This window comes from Apteryx rowi, unplaced genomic scaffold (assembly GCF_003343035.1).
Source record: "Apteryx rowi isolate R43461 unplaced genomic scaffold, aptRow1 scaffold_111, whole genome shotgun sequence".
Classification (NCBI taxonomy): Eukaryota; Metazoa; Chordata; class Aves; order Apterygiformes; family Apterygidae; genus Apteryx; species Apteryx rowi.
In genome coordinates, this window is record NW_020447320.1 from 1,316,249 (window position 1) to 1,339,375 (window position 23,127).

A 23,127-nucleotide genomic window follows, 5' to 3' on the forward strand; every position below is an offset into this window, starting at 1 on the left:
CCTGATCCTTTGAAGATTTAGCACAAGGCTAGAAGTCTAAGCATATGAACGAAAATGACCCTTTTCCTTGGGTTTATACAGCAGTAATCTGCTTTCTGAATTAAAGCTATAGGTCACATTTCACTGGTTTGCTTTTTGGCTTTTCAGATTAGCAGAGCTCCCTGATGGGTAAGCGTAGGTTTTCGCTTTACTGGCAAACAGCTCTGCTGAAACAGTGCTAGAAAGTTCATAGCGAGATACCACAGACTACTGATGCATATTAAGTGCTCTTCAATTGCAGGTACAGCTGTATGGCACATCTGAAGTTTTTAAAGGTATCAAGCTCCGGAACCAGAGCCTTCACTGTCCGCTGCGGACGCAGCAGTTCAGGGAAGGGCAATGTGTGCTTGTAGCTTTACCCCAGCTGGTATTTCTGAGATTCTGGACGGGTTGGGGGTGCAGAGTGGACCTGAGCCGCAGAGTTCGTTCGGGCACACCACGCCAGCGTAGTTTCACCTGTGTGGTGACCATCAGGGCATTTAGCACCCTGGAATGAAAGACATTCTGGGAAGCACAGGGGTGGCACCCAAGACCACCTTATTTGGGGAAGCATTTTTTACAGGAGTTGTGGATACACACTGACAGCTTTACGTTTCTTGCTCGGGCACCGTCTTGCTCTTTTGCATGTAGTTTGCCTCTGACGAGGAGTATAACAATGTTGGAAGGCTGTTTGAAGGCCTATGAGAAGTGGTTTCCAAGAAGACATTTTCCAGGGTAAGAGGTTTTCCGTATAGGCTTCAACTGTTTGTCCATTTTCCAGGCAGTTTTCAATGCAGGGTGGTATGTGGCAGCATATCAGGGGAAGGATGATTTGCTATGAAGTAAGTTCTTACATGGTGACTCTTTCAAGAACCTGATGTACCCCTCTGAAGATGTGCCCCTGTGGATCCACTTTCAACTGAATCGTGTCCTCTTTTAAGCACACAGTGACTTCTGGTTGTATTTCACAGGTAAAATAAATAAAAATCTTTTCTTCAAGGTGGACCGTAGAAAGTGTGGCATGTAATAGTACTCTCAGCTTTGCCCACAGTCTAGAAAAAGCATTGGTAAGAAAAGGTTCAGCTGTTGTGGGTGAGGATAAAACAGACAGGTTTGTCAATATATTCAGGTACTTTGAATGTTGCTCTTGCTCTTGCTAAAAAAAAAAATAAGGGTAATTTGTGCTGCTATCATGGTATAAAGACTGGTGACATCTGTGGCAATTGTGGAGCAGTAGCTTATGTAGTATAATTTGCAAAAGTCATGTCCTGGAAAAAGCTGCATTACAGCAGGGTTGAGAATGTTTCAGTGCATCCTGATAGTCTTTCAAAAAGGATCCTATGCTTTTGCATGATCAATGAAGAAAAAATTGTTCCAATGATATTTTGATATGATGTGAAATGTAAGGAGTGCAAGATTATCCCCGAATACTTCTACATGGACTTAAAAGGGAAAAAACAAATCTTATTTTGCAAAGTTTTGCCAACGACTATTGCAAATAACTAAAGACTGGAAACACACAATAATGAAAAGAATCCAGAAGTTCTTTCTCATTTTTGTTACTTTGACAGTTGAAGTTTAGCCACAAAATCTGTGTGCATCCCTGTACATATGATAAGCACACCCACTTATGAATAGAATTGAGGCTGCATGCCCATTCAGTGCACGTTATAGGCCACAGGGCCAAATATAGCGGGGAAAAAATAACCGAAGTACTTCAAAAAAAACCCCAAACACCACCACCACCACAACCATAAAACCTCCTGAGGGCAGCTAGTCCACCGCAAGTTTCTCGGCTAAATACTTTACCTCTGTGGCTAGTCTTTTCTTTTGTTCTCCTCCCGCTTCGACACCAGGGCTGCAAGGGGTTCCTGGTAGCTGCAGAAAACACTCTTTACACACCCGATTATGACGGCTGTTATCTGCAAGTGGTTTAAACTCGGAGCATTTTGCACAGATCACCTGCATCAGGAAGACAGTGCTTTACTTCTCAGCCATTATTAAAACACAATCGTTCTTATTTATACTCTAAACAAAGTGACTTGCAGAAGGGATGTTTTTGCTAATGCAGAAGGGATGATATTAAATAAAATCCTGAAAGCTAATGTAAGCACAAGATAGAGTAGCCAATATTATATTTGCCTTATTTACCTCATTAGAATTAACGTTTTTGTGATCCCGTACTGTGTATCAAGATACCTACTAAAGAAAATGCATGCCTTTTGGGAAATATTTATGAGTAACATCGTACATGTTTTCTTTCCTTTCCTTATATAGAAGCCTTTATGCGTCAAAAAAGACCTAAGTTTAAGAACTGAGGCATCCAAAATTCCTGTCCGTTTCTAGAACACTGGCCAATATATTATCCATGAAAAACTATTTGTCTGATGCCAAATTAACAACTTTTGACTCCCTTCCTCATTTGCGAAGAGCACACAATGAAACATCAGTCCCATGGAAGTAGTGCTTGTGAAGAGCGATGGATCTACAGCTGTGCAACCTGGCTTCACACTTCAGCTCTAACTCCACCACTTGCTGTGGCACAGCTGCACCAAGAAGAGAAATGGTCCCCTGGGGTACAGTGGACGGGCAGTCAGCAGCATTTGTCATCCATTCCTAATTTACCAGATATTAATACACCACAAATGCCTTTCAGTTACAAGTGTATGTTACTGCATGCTTCACTGCAGGACATTAATTGGCATACAAAGGTAACTGCCTTAATTCAGCGTGCTGTGTGAAAGTGTTAAATGAAGCACCATTCTGCCAAGTTATATAAACAAAAGCAAGCTAGCATTTTTAGCAATATTATAGTCTTGCCTTGAGGCAATTAACTTCTTTAATTTGAACGCTATTGCCACATCGGAAAAACACTGCATAACCAACAACTGTTTAACATTAAATTATTAATAATGTAATTCTTGTTATCTTTCTGTCCATGGGGGAAAGCTTTTATTTCATTTCTTTATTAATACTGAGCTTTTCAGCAGAACATTTTAAGCCTCCAGAAGTGTATTTCATGATTTTAATAGTTATTAAAAAACAAGCAAGGAAGATTGAAAATCCCAGCTCTAGTGCAACAGTGTCACCTCCATAGTAATTTTATTTCAAATGCCGAGACTGAGGTTTCTTTAACCTCCCTAACTATACATTTAGATCTTTTTTCAGCTGAAAACTTATCTCCATTTGCCACATGAATAATGGTATTTAAATAACAATATTCTGTACTCTGTACATTAGGAACACTGAACTGTGAAACTCAAGTCACAGAAGGAAGGTTTCAAGTCGTATTACAGAAATCAATCTCATCTTAGTCGGGACTGGGATTTCCAGAAAAATCTCAGAGAATTAAGCTGTCTCTGAACTGCGCTGGAGAAGGGTGTCCAAGTGCCTTAAGTCCCTTCAAGTAACCAGCCCTTAAATCTCTGGGATTGGCTCTTCCAGATATTCAAGAAGGAGGACAACACCTTGGGGTAAGCGCTTCTTCATAACTCTGCTTTAGAGAAAGGAGATCTCACCCCTCTAACATTGTGTGTTCGTCCCAGAAAGAGCCGTTCCGTGAAGGAAGGCTACTGGAACGACATCCTTCTCCAGAGACAAAGCACACCGGACAATCCCCTCTCCAGATACACCCCCGCCCCAGGGGAAGCACCCCCTCTCTTTTGATCCACTGAGGCACAGCATGCGTCTTTAAAACAGCCGTGGCTAGGCCTCTTGCACCCCAGCTTTGCTCTGCGCTTCCCGACTCCCAGTGGGTAAAGCAAGTGGAAAGACCTGTTCTGTCGATGATCTGCCATGAACCAGAAAGTCTTTTGGTTCCTGCACTGAAAAAACAGAAATTGTCTTCAGTGCTCTCTGCGGAGGAAATTAAAAACCTCAGCGCACTCTGATACTTACTGCCCCGCACTGCTTACAGTGGTGCCTCCTTTTAGTGATGGAGTTAAAGCTTTCGCTGCAGCTCTTGCAAGTCTGTTTCTCTCTGTCTCGCTTGGTTTTAGAAGATTTCCTGCAGGAATCACTCTGAAATGAAAAGTACAATTACGTGTTTTGTCTTATTTTGTTTTGTTAAGTTATCGCAAAACAATTCACAGAATTATCCTGTTGACAAAGATCCTCTCCAGGCTTCACACCATTCAGACCACTTGGAAAAGAATTCATGTTAACACCGCTAATGGCCTAAGGTTAGAATGGAAGTGCTGCCTCAGCCATCAGGAGTTTCTCATGTGTTAACTAAGTGATCTCAGATTGTTAGAGAAAATTCTCCAAACCACTCTGTCCCAAAGTGTGTCCCTACAGCCACTGAGATACTTCATCTCAGAGTCTGTTGTTTAAAAAACAAACAAACAAACCACCCCAGGATCTGACCATACGGTCTTTTCAAGAAAAGCTTTCATTCTGGAACTCGCTTCTTCCATCTCGGTGCAAAGCAATTTGGTTAACGTAAATCTTTTTGACCTTGTGAGCATGTTGCAAGCGTGCCTGTTCTAGGGGAGGAGACGTGAGGAGCTTGGGAGACATGGCTTGCCTGAAAACCGAATGGTGCTGGTAGTGGATTCTCACACCACCCAACTTCAGGTGCTTAATTCAGGAGAGCAGGTTCCTTAGGCTCTTCCCCAGCCCCTGAAGAAACATTAGGCTCCTCAAGAAGGGACACCTACACCAGGAGCCTGCTGTAACAATTTTCTGATAAACTGAAGAGCATTAACACAGGCAATGTGCAGTTCTTAAAAATACAGCTTATCTAGAACTTCAAGTTGACCCCTGCTTTTGTTTTTAAATAAATAAATACTACCCGTCCTTCCTAGTTAGGACGGTTACTTGCAAGGGAAGACCAGCTTCCTGAGGGTACAGCCTGTGCTACCCACAGCCAGGCAGCATCTGCACGGAGATCTGAGCCTGAAGAAGGTGCTGCACCATGTTTCCTGGCATAGTTCCTTCACAAGAAAGGTTTGGTAACTCCATTTACCCTTGCTTCAGACAATCTTTTAAAAAAATACAGAAGAAGAAACATTTCCTCTAAATCAAAAGAGCAGAGGTATTTTACATTTTTTCTGAAAATTTTAGAGCACTCCAAAAATCAAGTGTAGCTCTTAGCCACAGTTGCATCACATTTTCAATACTCTTAAATTTGATCAGAGCACTCTTGAGAAAGCTATAGATCCAGGTGAAGGTTAGGCCCACTGTAAGTTACATAAATTTACTGACTCCCCGACACCCCTCTTCCCTTTAAATCACATGTGCACCTTAAGCTGCAATGTTCACATGAACAAAAATAATTGGCTCAACAAATGTGTCCTTCTTCAAAGTCTTTATTTAAGAGCAGGATGCAGGCATCGGGGGGCAGGAGGAAGGCAGTAGCATTTTGAATTAGCAGAAGCTGCCCATGGAGCACTGGGCAAGTGTTCCCAGCACAGGGGAAATCCTGCCATTTTCCCAAAGATGCTGCCTTGGTTGTTATGATTAACCTACAGGAGACACTAATACACATTTTCAGGCCAATTCAAAATCAAGTTTCATAAACTTTAATTCCCATGGTACAGTGTAGCAGCATAGCCTGACCAAAGCAACCAGCACTGCGAGCCCTGAGAACTCAGTCCCACCAGAAAGGAAAGGTGAGGGCAGGAGCTATGTGTCATTTCTCAGAGGCACTTTTGAGGACAGAAAGTAGACTTTGATCTTGCAATTAACGGCAGTTCAGAAACAAGTTCAGCTGTATACCAGAAGAAAGTCTTGTGAACCAGAAAGCGAGATTGCAAAATGAGTTGCAGGGACCCACAAGCTGACTTCTCACAGCCTTCCTTCAGAGCCTTTTATTCTACCTGCCTGGTCTGAATCATCTTGCCTGTTTTCCCCCAAACCTCTGCTAGAAAGTTTCCAAGCAGAAGAAAACCACGTTGTCCTCCCCATCATTCAGTCCAGCCCCTCTTTATTTCTTTCATTCTTCTTAACCTTTGCATTTCCCTTGGCCCCAAGTATCACTGATGTACCAGTTTCTCTTCACATTATAAACCATTCATTTCACTTCTCCCGTATTTAAATTTTTCTCCCTGAAAAAGGATGAGGAGACATAGACAGGCCTGGATGCCTTGCTGCTGACACCACTCACATCTTTCAGCCTCTCTGACTCTCTGCCCTGACATCCCCTGGGTACAAAGCAAAGCACAATGTCTTTCAGCAGAGCTATTGAAACCACCCTGGCTTGTAATGGCATTACACAACGAAACCACAACTAATTACTTCTAATTGGATCTTTCATTTTTATTATCTTTTCTACAGCTGCAAAAGCAATGTTTCAAACTTGCATACAAGTACATACAATGTTTTGCAACTCAGCTTGGTGAAGCAGAGTCATACGGATTTGCTCATTCAGGAAAATCGCTGCACCCCCCTATACGCACACACTAATTGTTCAGCAAAGCAGAACGCCTGCAAAGCCAAGCCCTTTCCCCCATGCAAACAGTGCAGTATTTCACTTTGCTTATAAAGAACCAGATGTAACCAGTGCGACACTGAATTACAGCTGAACAATGCCTTGGATGAATCATTGGGAAAAATGTTCTTTCGGACTGTGTTAGACCTCTCCAAGTAAGTCATATAATTAAGGCAACTTGATCTACTTATACTGATCAGCAGCAATCTACAGAGTAGCATTTTTATTTCTATCACATATATGGGCTAAAGTAATCCATTTCTCACAAATTACTTACAACTCTGATTTTGATGCTAGCACTAGTTTTTATGAGATTGCTTCTCCTTCACTGACTAGGGATGGATTCCCCTTAAGTCGTTAGATAAGTGCTAGATATTTTTCTATTAATAGTTAAAATTTGCATATAGAATAACAAGCCTTTTGATTCTTATGTTAACCTAGTTTCACCAGTGTTACTGGAACTGCAGGAGCATAAATGAAGGCATCAGTAGTCTTACGAGCTGTTACTGGAAGGCAATCTTGAAAAATGCTAAACAAAAATCAGTTTTTGGCTTTTGATTAGTACCTGCACATGCCTGCATAGGAAAAATGCTTCAGCTCCTCCAGCATGAATTGAATCAGATTGCTTCATGTAGAAATTGGTTAATTTGATTTGTAGTTCAATGCGAATGTCCATCACCACTACAATGCATATTTCTATAACACAGATAAGAGTTAAGCTGAATATTTCCTCTTAGGGGTCTCATTTGACTTCCTCTATACTGTTCTGTATACAGCCTGGACAGCGTACGCTTTCAGGAATGCACGATCCATGTATTTGACACAGGAAAGATAGCAGAGAGGGTATTATATTGGACAAGATTTTCAGAAGGAAAGTTATTGAGAGTTGTGCATGGGCTTTTTAGACCATTACATTTTAGCTCACACTGTAGTGTACAAGCACTTCCTATTAATTTTATTAAAAAAGGCCCTTTATAAAGAGGTGTCTAAGTGTTTGATAAATATTAGCAAATATTAGCAATGCTTCTCAACACTACGAGAGTACGACGAGAGTACAAGAGTTGTATTCTCTTTACAACTTGGCAAATTCCAGTGAGCAAATCCAGAAGAAAGATGCCAAGTGACTCACTATTATGTCACTTTACTGCTGATACTGGGAAAGAATTAAGAGATACTTTGCCTTCGATCCCTGTGAAAAGCCTGGGACTTGGCTGCCCACGCGTCCCACAGGAAGCAGACAGTGCCACACGCTAACTATACACTATCTGAAGGGAGAGGTTCTTGTAGAAAACAAGGAAATGCATTATAATTCACAAACCCCATTCATCAAAGACGCAGTCACTTTGCAACTGTGTCCTTCATTACTCAGGCTACATTATTCACCATCGATGTATGCTCAGAGGGAAGCTAGTACGAAGCTGCCCTAGCCTTGACTGGAGTCTCTTGACCCTAAAATACTTAAATAATTGTCATATTGCTCACCTCTCTTGGTGTACCCAGCAGCCCTATTTTGACGTTAGCAAGACTGATGGGAACAAACACTTGTGTGAGATCTGTTCAGAGACAGGATACAAAACAGCTTCTTTCGGACTGGGCTGTTTTGACCACTAATCTGCTTTTAGTCTACAGTTGATTGAATTCTCTGGATATTGACAAGCGTTTTCCTCAAATTTTAAAATTCTGGTGGAAAAAAGAATGTATGTCCCAGTGATGGGTACAACTCTACAGCTAAGTGACTGTAAGGTCAAGGCCCGTGGCTGGTCTGGTTAGGGAAGCAGACACTGCTTCATTAGTGAACCACTGGAGTCTCCACTGGCTTCTGAAAGGCAGGGAAGAAACACCAAAGACCTCACAGTAACAGCAAGAAACACAATGGGCTCAGGAAACTGTTTTTCTGTTACTTATTAATTGCTCTGTATTTCACCCTACGTAGGGGCCAGTAGCTAAAAATCACACCTCGAGGTTACACACGCAATACATGGCAGGGACACAGGCTGATGAGATGCTTATATGGGCAGACCCATGAGCAACAAGTGTTTCAAATCCTTTTGTTCTCATTATGCTTATGCAGCTGTGTATTTTCCATTTGCAAATGATGTACTGGCACACGTACACACTGAGGCAGAACTTCAGTAGGTGCTTCTGGAAAAGCTGGATGTACACGAAAAATCATACTTTGCAATGCCACAGAACCATTCGGTTTGTTTCTCTATACACCAATGTCATCACATGCAAGATCGTATGCAAGACAGTCTTCCGCTGGGTTGTACTTTGCTCACGCACAGGGAAAGTTTAGTATTAAACTGTGTGAACTTGCTAACAGCGCAGCAAACAGTTACCACAATACTGTACAGCAAGCGGATTGCACTTCCTGCATTACGTTTTTACTCCCCGGTTATGCTAACGCGCAGCACAAGATCCCCGCAGATCCTTCACCAGGCTCAGCAGAACCACAGGAAGGAGACATGGTTTGCTGACCACCACTACCACCAAGTGGTTTGCATGTGGAAGCTGCTAAGCACAAAATGTACCTCTTGCTCATGCAGTCAGCAACATGTTTTTAAATGGATGTCATCATTAAAGGTTAATATTTTTTAAAGCTGCAACTAACATCTGAATTCATTGCTCACACTGACGTTATCCATTTGTTAAAACACAGCAGAATGGGATACAAAAAACAATACTATGCATTCAGAGCATTTTTAGCTTTTATCATTTTTGATCATTTCCATTTTTATTTCTATTTATGAAACTTAAATTTTTCTTTAAATATACAAGTTAAGGAAAATTACTTAATATGTCAAGATATACTATGCAAACCACTGACACAAATTCTATCATCAGCTAAAGGGATCCAAATATTTATGTTTTTACTTAGTTAGAACTAAAATTTATTTTAAGATCAACTGAAATTTTTATGTGCTTGTTTTTAGATGCTATTTAAAAACATTTTTTCATTAAGTAGCTAGCTCACTACAGCACCTGTAACTCGAATAACAGTGGCACTGACTTTGAAGCTGACTATAAACAAGCAAAAATTGCTTAGGGAAAATACAAAATGGGAGCAAACAATAAACAGTAAAGAGTACATTAATTCCAAGCACACTAATTTTTAACAAAACCTGTTCTTGCTCATACAAGTTAGCTTGGCAACTTTTCACTGATACTCTGTAAACTCTACCAGTAGGTCACAAGTTGGGCCAAAGGTCTGGAAGAGCCTGCTAAGCGGTTCCTTTATTACTGAAAAGGTCAGGCTAATATGTGATATCCTATAGTATGTCTCAGCAGTTGTTGGCTGTGGGTTTTTTTCTCCCCAGTAAACTCAGCCGACCCTAAAGCATTTCCTGAAGATCTGTTATTCTCAGAAGACGTTTTAGAAGGGAGAGATAAGAACGCTAAAAAATAGACCTTATTAAGGACTCCAGTCCTCTTTTTAAAGCAGCACTGGTTTGATTCAGCAGCAGAGTGCTACGCAGAGCAAAATGAAAAATATTTTTAAAAGTACATTTTGCCTTTGTAGCAATCAATCACTGAAAGGCTAAAGATGTATGAAAGCACTACCAGGTCCTCCTCTATATTGGCAGAAAAAGGAAAAGCACACTATGAAAGAAGTGTTAATCAAAATTTGGTTCTGGAGTTGAAATTGTGAGTTACACAATATAAACCAGTCAGGCTTCCTTCTTTCTCTCTCCCCTATTCCAGTATTCAATATAGTTCCCTACCCAAATTTTAAATAAATAAATAAATAAGCAAACATACATATATATATATATATACACACACACACACACACACACACATATCCTTCAATCTAGGTTCACGGTTTGTGCAGCACATATCTGGAACAGGGGGATTTAAATTCACTGATGGTGCAAATTCTGCAAGCAGTTGGAGGTGTAACTTAGATAAGAAATTAAGAACAGCACAGCTGCAGCGACAAAGAGCAGAATATAAAAAGATGCACTGAAGTAACTGATTTTTTCCTGCTACAAAAGAAACATTAACAAAAAAAAAAAACCTGCTCTACCAAAAGTATTAGCTTCAAATCACTTACCCCTCCAAATGCACCACCACCATCTGCCCCTGGCATAGATTCGACAGAGCTGGTACTTGCTATCTGAAGGAAACACAATGACACAGAACACTTTCAGTGTAGAGATTCTTCCTAAAATATATTAAATGTTAAAAACAAAACATGGAATAATTTAGCTCTAACTCCTCAACTGTTCTGCTTGCGAATATACTTTAGTTGCATGTGCACTCAGCCACCCTCAAATACTCAGTTGGCTATGGAGTGGGTGACTGTACAGATGGCACTGCGTTGCCAAGTCTGCTTTTCACTGACGTGCGTGCCTGCCCCCCATGAGCACCGTACAAAACAAACTGGCAGATTTTGAATTGCACTTCTCCACTTGATCCCTACAAGCCAAAAGGGCAAGTGCTTTGTGTGGTCAGTGGATTTGAAGGAGGAAGGCTATTTACCCCATTCGAAAAGCACTCATTTAATTTTTTTCTTAATTGCAAGACATTTCTTAATGTCTTAAGTAAAATATAAATGCAAACTGGCATCTATAAATGTTCAATACATAAACCTGAGGGCTAACAACAAGCTTGTGCACACTGAAATCACAGACCACATCCTAAAAGGAAGGATATTTCATCTGTCATTAATTTACAGGGGTTGTAGATGCTTTATTCTCAAAAGATTTGACTCTTCACGACCAAGTCTCCTGTTATACCTCTAGGCCACTCTTCCTTTGCCAATCAAATGTTTTGAGCTTATCCAAGTCTCCAGTCCATTTGGCACTCCAGCTTCCTGCTCCATTTTAAAGCAAAAAGGTTTTACCTCTGCTGTTGGAAACGACCTGAGCTGTAGCACTGAGGAAGCGACCAGACTGGAGGGGTCCATTCTGCTCTCCGTCCTAACTAGTCATATACGAACACGATCATGCAGCCGCAGAGAACAAACAGCGCGAGCAAACAAGGCGGTGGGGTCTAAACGCAGCCTGGATCACGGCAGCTCCCCCGTAGGGCTGTACCGCCCGGGAGGACTTTCCGAGGGAAAGCAGCAGCCTCACCAAAGGGGAAGCAACGTGTACTCACTCCAGCCACCTCTATCTGCCTCTGCAAAAACCCAGCAATCCTACGGTCTCCCCAGTTCTGTGGAAAGCAGTTTCTCTGAACAGAAATCCTGATCAACCCAGGCACCACAGGCCACCCTGCCCAGCAAGGACACACGTCTGCTCTGACACAGGACTCAAGGGTGGAAGTGAACAACGGGGAGAGAAAATGGGGTCTGAAAGAGAGATGGAGAAAACCCCCAGCAAGTTCAGCGAAAAGGGGAAAATTCTCCAGTTGCCCTTCCAGATCCCTTTTTGTATTTATCTGGAATAATATGCTAAACACATTATGCATGTTAAATATGCAAATAACAATTTACCCCAGAATGGCCAGAGCTAGGGAGAGGAACAGAAAAGCAGGGGAAAAAAAAGTGATTTAGCAGCCTCCAGAAATCATGATTTAATTAACGGAAGCACTCCCAGCTCTCAGATCTTGAGGTTGCCACTTCCCCAGAGCTCAGCCCTCTGCGGAGATGGTTTTCTTGCCAGCCTTCTCACAACGCACAGACTGGGATCTTCCCCCACACCATAAGTGTCTACTCTTTTGAGATTAAACAGCTGTAAGGATGGTCCTTTTCCTTGGAACAACTTTTACATGGCTTGAAAAGAAGAAACATTTACATAGCCTTAAAATGTGGCAGGTGAAAACAGAGAGCAGGGAAATGCATGTCCTCTTGCTGAGGGAAGTAAGCCACAGTGGGACCCTGCAGCTTTCCAAAGAGACTTCTTAAAAAGACTACGGTTCCAGTAACTCTGCAGTGAACTGCCAGGCACTGACACTGAACAGCCACCTCTTTGACTGGTGGGAGTTTATTACTGCTCCTCTCACTTGCACTGTAGCAGTGTCCAAGCTGACAGGCGCACTGGGTTACACTTAGACAGACTAAGAGATAAGCAGGAACTGCGAAAAACAGAAAATGCACAGGTAAGGGAGAGGGCAAGCGGGTGACAGAGATGTTCCTTTCAGGGGCTGAAGGTCTTTCCCCCCCCCCTAAAATTTTTAAATTTAATGAAAGTAGTTGAAAGAAATATTAACAGGAACCATAATTGCTGTAGATAGCCCTCACAGGCATCATGTTAAGTATCAGGACAAAATGTCAGTCCTGTCTCTGCACCTACAAGAAACTGTAAATCTTCTGTAGGTGAATCACAGGCTGAGGACCAACCCTTAATGCCTGTATAAGATTATGCAAGTCAGCAGGGAAAAGAAAGTATGTTAAGAATTGTGTGCAAAGACACGCAGCAGTCATACAACTGAAATTAATCACAAACATTGCAGCATACCAAATGTATGGCCACGGATGTGAGAAAGGATGTGAGAAGAATAATTTCACTCTTTTTCTATAAGCTTACTAGGACCAGAGTCCCATTTCCAGTAGTTGTTACAGATTTGACCTGGAATCCCCAAAAGCATATTTATCTTTTGACTCATGAGAGCAAAAAAGGAAGATTACTATCATTTTTTCTCTAAAGCTGACCAGTATCCCGTAACGATGATGAGACATGTAGTGAATACACCCACAGCAGAATACTGCTATTAAGAATGGTCTCCATAGTTGTACAGTTTTCCTTACAGAATTACATTCAGCTCTTTTTAACTGACAGCAATTTCTGCCACATTTAGCTTGACCTCAGTTTTCTAAGTTGATTATCTAGATAACCTAATCTCCTAAAAATGCAGGTTAGCATTCTGGCACAAAGGAAATGATTATGTATATTGTGTTCATGTCAAAGGCAGGAGATAAACCAGACTTCTGTTCTGCTTGAGTTTTATGAACGAGGGGAGCATAAACATGTGGCTACACCATTAACACAGAAGCAAAATACAATGAAATGTAGAAAGTAAGATAATAATTATGAAGTTCAACAGACACTGTGTCTTAATTGGGCAGACAGAATGTGCTTGTTAGTTTGGTTATCAGCAAAAGATATTTTTCCATCAGAGTATCTTGGATCTGAAGGTGGCCATGAGTTAACTTAAAAAGGCATTTTCCTATTTTTTTCAGATATTAAATGGAGTATTTTTAGTTGATGAATAGTTCATGAGCAGTAAGCTACAGCATGTTCTGAAAATGGATCATTGCTGACCACTCTCATCAACGGGATCCTGGGCTCTGTGAAGGTTTGTGAAGATCTCCATCATCAGGCAGTGATTAATGCTGGGAGGAGAGGGATGTACAACATCTCTCCTGAGCCCCCTGGGAAATCACTCAGATACAAATCCAGCATGAGCTATGTTATAGAGTCACTGGGGCAGACTTAGGAGAGGAGAATTTCCAATAATGGTTAGGTACAAAAAAAAAAAAAAAAAGTTTGGGAGAGGTGGGGGAAGGTAAAAAGACCCCCGAGTTTAATCTCTGCACATGGACCCTTTCCCCCTGTGCTCCAAGATCTGTCATGTTTGGCCACATGACACCATCAACCCACAGACAGCTCTGCACAGAAGTCCCAGAAATTTCCCTCTTCCAGGCCCTTTTCCCTTCAGCTTTCAGCAAATGACTTTGCCTTAGGTCATTATCACCATTTTCAAGTCAAATCAAGAGATACTGTTATCATCTTCATGTGACCACTTCCAAAATTCCTAGCAAACACAGCAGGGAGTAAATCATTACAGTTCTGCTGAAACAGAACAAACTTTTGCATACTTAGTTAAAGATTCTATTTCTAGAATCTGTTTATTATATACAAGACAGCAGTGTTAAGATCTCTATAAAATTTTTCAATTTCCTTTCAACTCTTAAATAAAAAATACAGAGTCTGAGATGCGTCCCTGAGGAGATGGGGGAAAGGTAATGTACAAAATCTCCCAGGCACACAACATCATTCCAGACAGCCAACCTCTCAAAACATTGAAGAATTACACCTGTTATGCTAAATGAACCACTAGTCTGGAAAACATGACTGATAGATCTCTGCACTGAATTACCTTGGGTAATTTATTCCATACCTGCATGGTTGGATAACTGTGACTGATAGGCATTTGAGAGCCAGGGAAATGCAGCTGACTGTATAATAATGTCATATAAAAATCAAGAACAAGACTACAGTATTTTAAAGTTAATTGTTTAAGTCCAGTTCAACTGTTGGTAAAACCTTTATAGCAAAGAAGGACAATTAAGTGCTCATACTTACTGATGAATCGGGAACATGGTCCTCTTCTTGAGAAAAAGAGCTGTTAAAAGCTCTAAATGTTTCACTGTTCTGTTTGTGCTTTTCAATTGTTGCTTGAATGACCTGAGATAAAAAACCCAGCAAAGATAAGAAGAGTCACAAAAGCAGTCCTGGAAAATTTCTCTCATAGGAAACTGATTAGAATTATCATTTTAGTGAGCAAACCCTGACATTTGTATAAATGAAAGAGAAACTTAAAAACCTTAATAACTAAGAATGTTATTGTTAACTTAAAAACTAAGAATGATATCCGTCAGTGTTTCTGCAAGTCAGTCTGAAGAATATACTACGTAATCTCAAGACCTAGGACTTTTTCCCTTCTTCTCTGACTGACCTTGGGGACTGCAGAAAATGGGAATCTGCCCAAAGACTATGTGCACTCCATAGAGAGAGCAGATCAGTGGTAGGACCCCAACAGGAGCACTAGATTTCTCCATAAGCCGCTCTGCCAGACTGGACTACCTAGCTTCCTCACAGAGCCTCGTTCATTCGGAACCCCAAAAAGACGATTTTAAAAACAGACAGTGCTGACTGCATGGTGATTTCCACCCATATCATAATGTTTTTCTACTACCTGAATCCATTCCCTCTTCTCGTCTTCTGTCCTGTAAAAACAGAAGAAAAATACAGAAGACATTATTACTCTACTTTCAATATTTTCAGTAAATCTAATTATTGATATTTTCCATATCTTTGCATCTATCAAGATTTTAGCTTAGATATCCACTATTTTGTAAACATTTTAAATAATTATTGACCTTTATTACCAAACAAAATAAATTCCAAAAACATGTGAATTATCACCTCAATGGAATCTCTAAGCATTACTATCGACATCTTACACATCTAGCAAAGCAAAACAACATAGCACTTTAATACGTTCTGACTTAGGACCAATGAATTTTCTTACATATGTTAATTGACCATTTCTGCTACCCATCTCCTCCTGGTTTAAAGCTATGGCATACTAGCACTATCATATCCCCTAGATATAGATTTCTACATAATTATTGACAAACCTTGAAAAGCAGAACAAACACCATACCTGGCTTGCAGTTCCAGTGATCTCTTTTTTCCTGTTATTGAAAATGTATGAGCCACATTTTGCTTGGCAATTTCTTGGACCTGCAAAAAGAACAAGTCATCTTCTTGCCTGTCTCCATCTTCTTTCAATCGTTTTTAATGACCCACAAATACAACATTCATTCTTTGAAATATCTAGGTTGAAAGGATCTCAGACAAAACACAGTATGAAGGTTGAAATGACAAAGGATCCTTTCCATAACCATTTGTCTTGTGAGTAAAGCCCCAAATCCATACCACCAACTAGCCCCATGCAGCAGTAGGAGAATAAGCCAGTTCCTGTCCCTGATAGGTGACAAGGTAAGGCTTTCAGTCAGAGTATGTATACAACCACTATTTTTTACCCACTTTTGATTATCTCATAATGACAAACCTGAAAAATAGAGATCCAAAGCTGGATTTTATAATTTATATTACATTTTTGTATACACATATTTTTGGCTTCAGAGGGGATCTGAGATCGTTGATTAGGGAATCAAATTTAAGCATGAAAAGAGATGGGGGAAAAAAAAAAAGAGACACAAACCTGCAGTCCTGCAATGTCCATTTTCTCTCGAACACTGAACTTCTGGCCTATCAGCCTCAGTTTTGGCACACAGTATAGCACCATGCTATTAAACTGTAACAAGGGAAGATGATAAATTTAGGGGTTACAGTCAGGATGGAGCCTGCATTTTGACAGTTTAGGACTTTGGTGCATGTTACTCTAAAATGCAATTCTCCAGGAGAGATTTGAGGAGTAGGCTGAAATCACACGTCACTATGTGAGGGAAGGGGACAGACAGAAACACGTCGGCCAGTCCTCTCCTCCTTCTCCCCTCTCCCTCCCCCCAGTTGCTCTCTCTGGCACCAATTCAACAGCCTCGAAAGCAAATGAGACTCCTTCTCTCAACGTGCACGAGAGCTGGTCATCCTAACCAGCAACACAGGCCAGCGGGCAACGTGCCTCCGTGGGCGCTTTGCAGGAATGCCGCCTCCGAGGAGCCGGGCGGGAAGGTCCCCTTGGAGCTGGCAAGCCATCGGCGAGGAATAACACGGGAGGAGGAAGGAACTCCCCAAGGGAGAAGCATCAAGAGAAAACTGCTGCTCGGAGCAAGGAGCAGCAGGGCGCAGTGGGTGAAAGCTGCCAGTACCGAGATCAGGAAGACAGAGACGCACCACTTCACAGTGCAACTCTGGAAATAACAGAGCTACAAAAAAACTCACCAGGAATAAATACCTATCCTGCGCTGTGCCGTTTTTGGCTGAAAGTTTCTGAATATGTCCTTCTTTAATGAGTTCGTTGGCTGGGTTAACAATATCCTCTTCACCACCAAGTCGCTCATAGACTTCCAAAAGCTTGTGCATCTTTTCCTGCAAGTGCAAAAGCCCCAGCAATTTACTTTTTCCTTTTCAGCAAAGCATTGCTTCTACTTTATATAAAGTCCTGTAAACATTAACCCCTCCATGCAGTATTCAAACTGATAAAGGTGACTAGTTCATCCATTTGCAGCTGTTACATTAAGTACTGCAGCAGTTTTAACAAATCAAAAAAAGAAAGGTACTTAAATCTCGCTACTGAGTAATAGCATTTGGAAAGGTTTGGCTTCCAAACCACAAGCTGGGCTGATATGCTCCAAATGGCACTGTCAGCATATGGTGAGAAAGTGAGAGCAGATGTCTACGCAAGTACACTCAAAAATATGCCCCAAAACATCTGTAAATCACACCTGAATCTCTCTACAGATTAAGCTGGAATTTCAGGTCTTTATACACTTTGCATATTCTCATTTGACCTGAAATATTTCATTGTAGATATACACCACCCCAATTCCTGTCCTAATCTCAATTAAAAAAAGATTACATTAAAAGATTAAAAAAAATAAAATAAAATAAACACATTGCAAAACAAAATGGAAGCGGGGGGGAAAAAAAAGACTCAAAACAAGAAAGCAAATCATCTAAGCCCCCAAAGCCAGGAGAGTTTTTCCACCATGGGAAGAAAAGCCAGAGACTCAGAATTCGGGGGGGGGGGGGGGGGAAGTGAAATTATCAAGCTACTTTTTACGGAAGAAACTGGGATACTAAGTGCAGACAGCGGTCCTAAACTTGAGAGACGTCTATACATCTAGGAAAAGACACTGTGAAAGCCAGATTTGGAAGGAAGATTTATTTCTTCCGCTTCCACAGAAGGCAGAAGTCGCCAGCATTAATTCCAGCCTCCTCTAGCACTCCGAGGTTTTGCTGCCGCGCGTGCTTTTCTCTCGAGCTGGCTCGGTTCTCAGGCCCACGCACCGCTCACGCCGTAGCACCGCGCTGCGGGCAGACCGCACGCCGCCGCTGGTGTCTCTCCCCGCATCGCTCGGGAGCAAGCCCTGCCCGTACCGACCCCCCGGCGCCTCTGCCGGGGACGGGCACCTGGAGGGGGCTGCTGGCCGGGGAAACCAGGAGGCCAAACTCGAAATTCTTAACCACATACTTTTCCTTGGAGTCTCTGCTCAGGCAAAACCTATTAATTACAGAAGAATTCACTGCAATGAGGAGCCCTGATTAGGGACTTCAGGTTCTAATCAGCAATAAATAAGGGGTAGAAAATTACTCTAGCAGCCTTTTGTACCGGGTTTTAGAGCTGATATCATTATCTTTGTTAGCTCCACTTCCATCCTTTCTTCCACTGCATATTAACAGATAAACACCCATCACAGAAAGCAGCCGCTGGCCGCCTCCTACACCCGGTATCGGTGGAGATGCTGAACAAAGGTCCTAACAGTTGAGCTCCTATTTGTGGAGCTGTTAAGGCCTAACGACAGAAACACTTGCACTAAAACACGTTCTTCTCAAGAAAACGCACTGGATTCAAACAGAAACAGACAGTTTCAAAACTGGTTTTCACCACGACATTTGAAAACACACAGACGTCAGCTGGTTACTTCGCAATAACAGCAACAGGAAGCGGGGTCTCACGGCGTCCCCGCAGGGACTGGAAGCGTGATGGCATGGGCTGCTCGCCAGCCCACGAAGGGGAACCAAAACAACTTCCTCTCGTCTGGGACAGAGCGACGCACAGCACTGTTTCCAAATACCTGCGATCTAGAAGTGTTCAAAATACTAGGGTTCTTAAAAAAAAAAAAAATCCAAGAGGAAGCCCAATGGAAGGATGGAGGAAAAAAAAGATACAAATAGACTGAAGCTAAGATGAAAATACACAGGTACATAAATTATATGCTAACATTCAGTATAAAAGCCCTCACCAAAAGAGGGAAAAAAAAGTCCAGACTTTGTGCTTTAAGGTGAAGCTTCCAAAGCCTCCACTGTCTCTGGCTGCCCAGCTTTTGAAGTTCAGGAAGTTTACCACAGCTACTGACACACACTAATATTTTTGTGCATTTAAACCAAACCAAAACAACGCTTAGTCCAGTAAGGACTTGCACTAAAAATAATGTGGAAATCTGCAAGGACCTTATGACTAAATCTAGTTAGAATACTTCCTAAATTTTTCAATGAAAAACAAATAATGATTTTATGAAGACCTCCTTTTTCAAACTATTGCATCCTTAAGAACAAGGAAAGGGAAATTTTGGCCCAACAAACCACGGTAACCACAAAAGGATCATTTATGATAAAACAGACCTAAGATATCCAGCTTACGTTTAAGCCCTGATATTTAAACCCTGTATTTGAAAATTCTCTCCAGTTTTACTTTAGTGAGACTATGGCAATGGAGAATAATTGGTTCTAGTGAGTATTTCAGATTACAGTCCCATTGCACAGTTTCTACTCACCATCTTTCGGATGGCTGCATTTGAATGGTTTGCTGCTGTAGAAATGAGCTCCAGCGATTCTGCAATAAAGGTAGCAACAGTTACATATAACATGTATACATAGCATTCTCTAGATTATATCAGTTAATAGCACAGTTTTTTTCATCTCCCTGATCAGTGTTTCTGCTGCAAGACAATTGTTGCAAAAGCAAGGACTACATTTTGTTCTTCTGCAAACTGAAAAGAACATTTATAAGCAGCTGCATATACAATCACTTCTGTATGTTTAGCTGGTCCACATGTACCTAACCATTTATCTTTCTCTCCTAAAAGTCTAGGCAAATCAAAGCACATATGAGACAAAAAATTTACCTTTTATGAATCAGCCTACTTCTTAAAGTTAATTTAGGTTTCACTTAAGTCTTCACATGCATGTTTGAAGAGTGTTTTCCCCAAACAGGGCTTGTGTGCTTACAGTACCATGAACTCTACTTAAAATTTTCCCAGCAGAATCACAAACTCCTATAAATCAATAAAAGTCTATTTCCCTTCTTTCTTTGTGTTAATAGATTCTAACCTGCATTCCTTGAAAGCCTATATATTTAAGGCAATTTTTATTTGCCTCCTCCAGCTACTGCAAGGATGACTTCCTGTATTTGTATTTGGGCATACAATGGATTAAATAAAAATTCCAGATGATTTTCAATACAACTTTCAATGTTTTGCCATTGTTTATTTGCCAATGCTGCCCTCATTCCCAGAGCTGACATATCAGCCCTTTTCTTCTCTGCTCCAAGAGGATCCCAAATCACTCTGTGCTGAACTGGCCAATACTTCAGTTAGACCAAATCTCTATTTCTACTACTGGCCCTACGTGAGGGTATCTGAACACCTAAAGGAAAAACTCTCCAAAATTTGATGGTGTTCATTAGACAGAGAGGAATTTATACGTACTTTCAGCATCCTTCCTGTCTGGAGACTCTTCTGGGAGTTTCTTTAAATAGTCCTTGAGGAGAAGCTCATAACGAGGAATCCGCTGCACCGGCTCGAGCATGTGATGCTGCAGGGTCAGGTTTCCGCACACCTCCTGTTTCTGTAACCGAGAGAAAACAAGCACAGCAGGGTTGGGGTTTGTTCCTCTCTTTGGTGTTAAACTGAAGGAAAAATAACCACTCCCGTACAGTCAGAGGAGCCTAACAAGTCTCCTCAAGCTATCAGAGCTGACAGGTTTCATGTGAACCTTCATCCCTGCATCTCAGCCATTTTCAGTAGATAACACAGCAATAGATTTTGTGTTTCTTCACATGCTCAGCAAAGTTCTTTCCACACACGGCTGTACACAGCATTTTTTTCCCCTTCCCAAAGACAAAATAAAATCAGAAATTGCCCAGGGATACATTGCTTGCTAGAACTTACTGCACAAGTAGCTGCTGCACTGATCACACACCACCTCTGAGGAAGCTGCTGCCTCAAATTCTCTCCTCTCACATGACCAAAAACTGGGGTAGGTTTGAGACGGACAACATTAAATATTACCCCCCAGAGGCACTGAATTGCCCCACTCAAAATGGTACTGAGTGTTGCAGTGCACTGATTTTCATGGGATCTCTATGAGGTAAAGTGATATTTGGGGGGCGGGAGGGAGGGAACCCCGTGGGAATAACTTGTTTTAAAGCACGCAGAAGTTTGTTAGAGACATGCTCTGATTCCCGAATCCCACATCAGCATCTTAACCACAGACACTCACACTCTTCTCCATAATGTTATTTGCACTTGAGCTCACTAATGCCAAGCCTTGCTCTGTTGTAACGCAAGTAACTCCTCAACCAGCGCATTAACTTCCGCATCCTGTTCCCAAGGAAAGGCGCTTGTGTCAAGTATTCGCAGTGTTTGTCACAAGCATTACAGCCCAGGACACACTGCCGACTTGCCTGAGTCCAGGAGCAAGGCCGGGAGATAATGAGGTGAATGTCTGATAGAAAAATATTAGCCATCCTTCCAGCAATTCAGAGATGAAAATTTGTTTTTAAGAAGTATCTTGTCACGGTGTAACAGAGTGAACAAATATTTCTGTTTATAGTAGAGGAAGTGAATTTATTATCTTGCAGAGTTTTACAACAGAGCTTTTTCCAGAGAATACAACTGGGATGGAAAGAAGTGGAGATTCCAGGAAGAACTAAGAGATACACAGAACTGTACTGCTGCACACTTACTCTTGGTTTCTATTCCCAAACTCACTAACAATAATATTCTCCGTTATTTTTTCACGCTTGCAAGATGATGAACCTTAAAATTGAACAGCAATAAGCAAGAAGAGGAGGAAGTTCCTTCAAGATTCATGTCAGATGTATTAAGGTTTCTAGTGTATCCTCTACAGAAAAGTCAGCAGTGACAAAATAAGTCGTCCCAACAGGAAAAGTTTCACGCTATGCAATTTCCAAAACTTTACAGACTTTACGCTGCAATTCAAATGACCTTCCTATAGCAGACAGAAATGTTTGTTCTGTGCTGTATTAATTCATGTGAGAATCTGAAACACAGAAATAAATATTAAAAAAAAGTCCTTAAGTGATGGCACAAGTAGAAAACTGACAAAAGAAAAGCCTGTAATAAACTCACCATCTATGAAGATTTGGTGGACGTGAACTAAATACAGGATATGCTTTAATATTAAAAGCATATGACCTTTATCTTCAAGGTCAGCTAAAGTAAATTTGAAAAATCACAGTCATTCATTTTAAGCGATGTGTTTTTTCTTTTCTAGTTTCTTGAATTTAGCATAATTAATAATTGTTGATGCCTTAACCTGTACAGCTATTCCATTAACTGCTTGGGTGGAATGTCACAATTAATGCAATAAAACACAACTGACAGCGCATTCCTGCAGGATCACAACAGGCTTCACCGGGTATTTTGAAAAGCAAAGCTGAAGGTCAGGAGATTGGCCACATTAACATCACCCTCTGGATGTGCTACCAGGAGTCAAAGGGTCTTGTGCCAGGGACATAAAAGCCTGTGGCAGCTTCACTGAAATCCAAATGCAACTTCAAAATTGATTGAATATAAAATACAGACAGAACCACAAAATGAAGTTTAGTTGATGCTCCCCCACACCTTCTGATACACTACAAACTTTGCTTTGATTCTGCAAACACGGCCTACAGAAGTTCCCATAGGGAAAAAAAAAAAAAGGACAGATCTGGTACACAAAGTTAACTGGGGCTTTTGACAGCACAGAGACAGTCAGATGAATAGACATAAGTGTTTTGGGTCAAACCTTTGCCTCGTGCAGCTATGGTCATTGACACAAGCAGAAGGTGCTGTGATATTGCTGCTAAAATAGCCTGCAGTGAACTAATTACATACATTTAAATTGTTATCAGTAGGCTTCAGAATTGCATCTCCCAGATGCGTTGCCGTGTTAGTACTGCTTGTTAAAGTTTTGCACACAAGACAGCAAAAATACTCATGATCTCAGACAGCTGCAGACTCGTTTTGCAGACTGAGAGCTAACACGAAGTGTTCATGTTGGGAGCTTGTTGGTGAAAAGAGACAGCAGAATTTC

The 23,127-nt window shown here is 41.3% G+C and overlaps 1 protein-coding gene across 4 annotated transcripts in view; it reads right to left on the reverse strand.

The window, feature by feature from the left end:
- FGD3 (FYVE, RhoGEF and PH domain containing 3) overlaps positions 1 to 23,127 on the reverse strand; it is a 113,846-nt gene that overhangs the window by 10,424 nt on the left and 80,295 nt on the right. For 3 of the 4 annotated variants that reach the window (XM_026076682.1, XM_026076701.1, XM_026076708.1), the window contains exons 8-17: positions 20,517 to 20,655; positions 19,584 to 19,642; positions 17,029 to 17,175; positions 16,349 to 16,441; positions 15,785 to 15,864; positions 15,314 to 15,344; positions 14,701 to 14,802; positions 10,503 to 10,565; positions 3,916 to 4,038; positions 1,828 to 1,980 (exon numbers count right to left, since the gene is read on the reverse strand). In XM_026076682.1, the coding sequence (XP_025932467.1) occupies positions 1,828 to 1,980; positions 3,916 to 4,038; positions 10,503 to 10,565; positions 14,701 to 14,802; positions 15,314 to 15,344; positions 15,785 to 15,864; positions 16,349 to 16,441; positions 17,029 to 17,175; positions 19,584 to 19,642; positions 20,517 to 20,655 (990 nt within the window). The remainder of the gene's footprint in view (positions 1 to 1,827; positions 1,981 to 3,915; positions 4,039 to 10,502; positions 10,566 to 14,700; positions 14,803 to 15,313; positions 15,345 to 15,784; positions 15,865 to 16,348; positions 16,442 to 17,028; positions 17,176 to 19,583; positions 19,643 to 20,516; positions 20,656 to 23,127) is intronic. The other variant, XM_026076691.1, reaches the window with a different exon arrangement.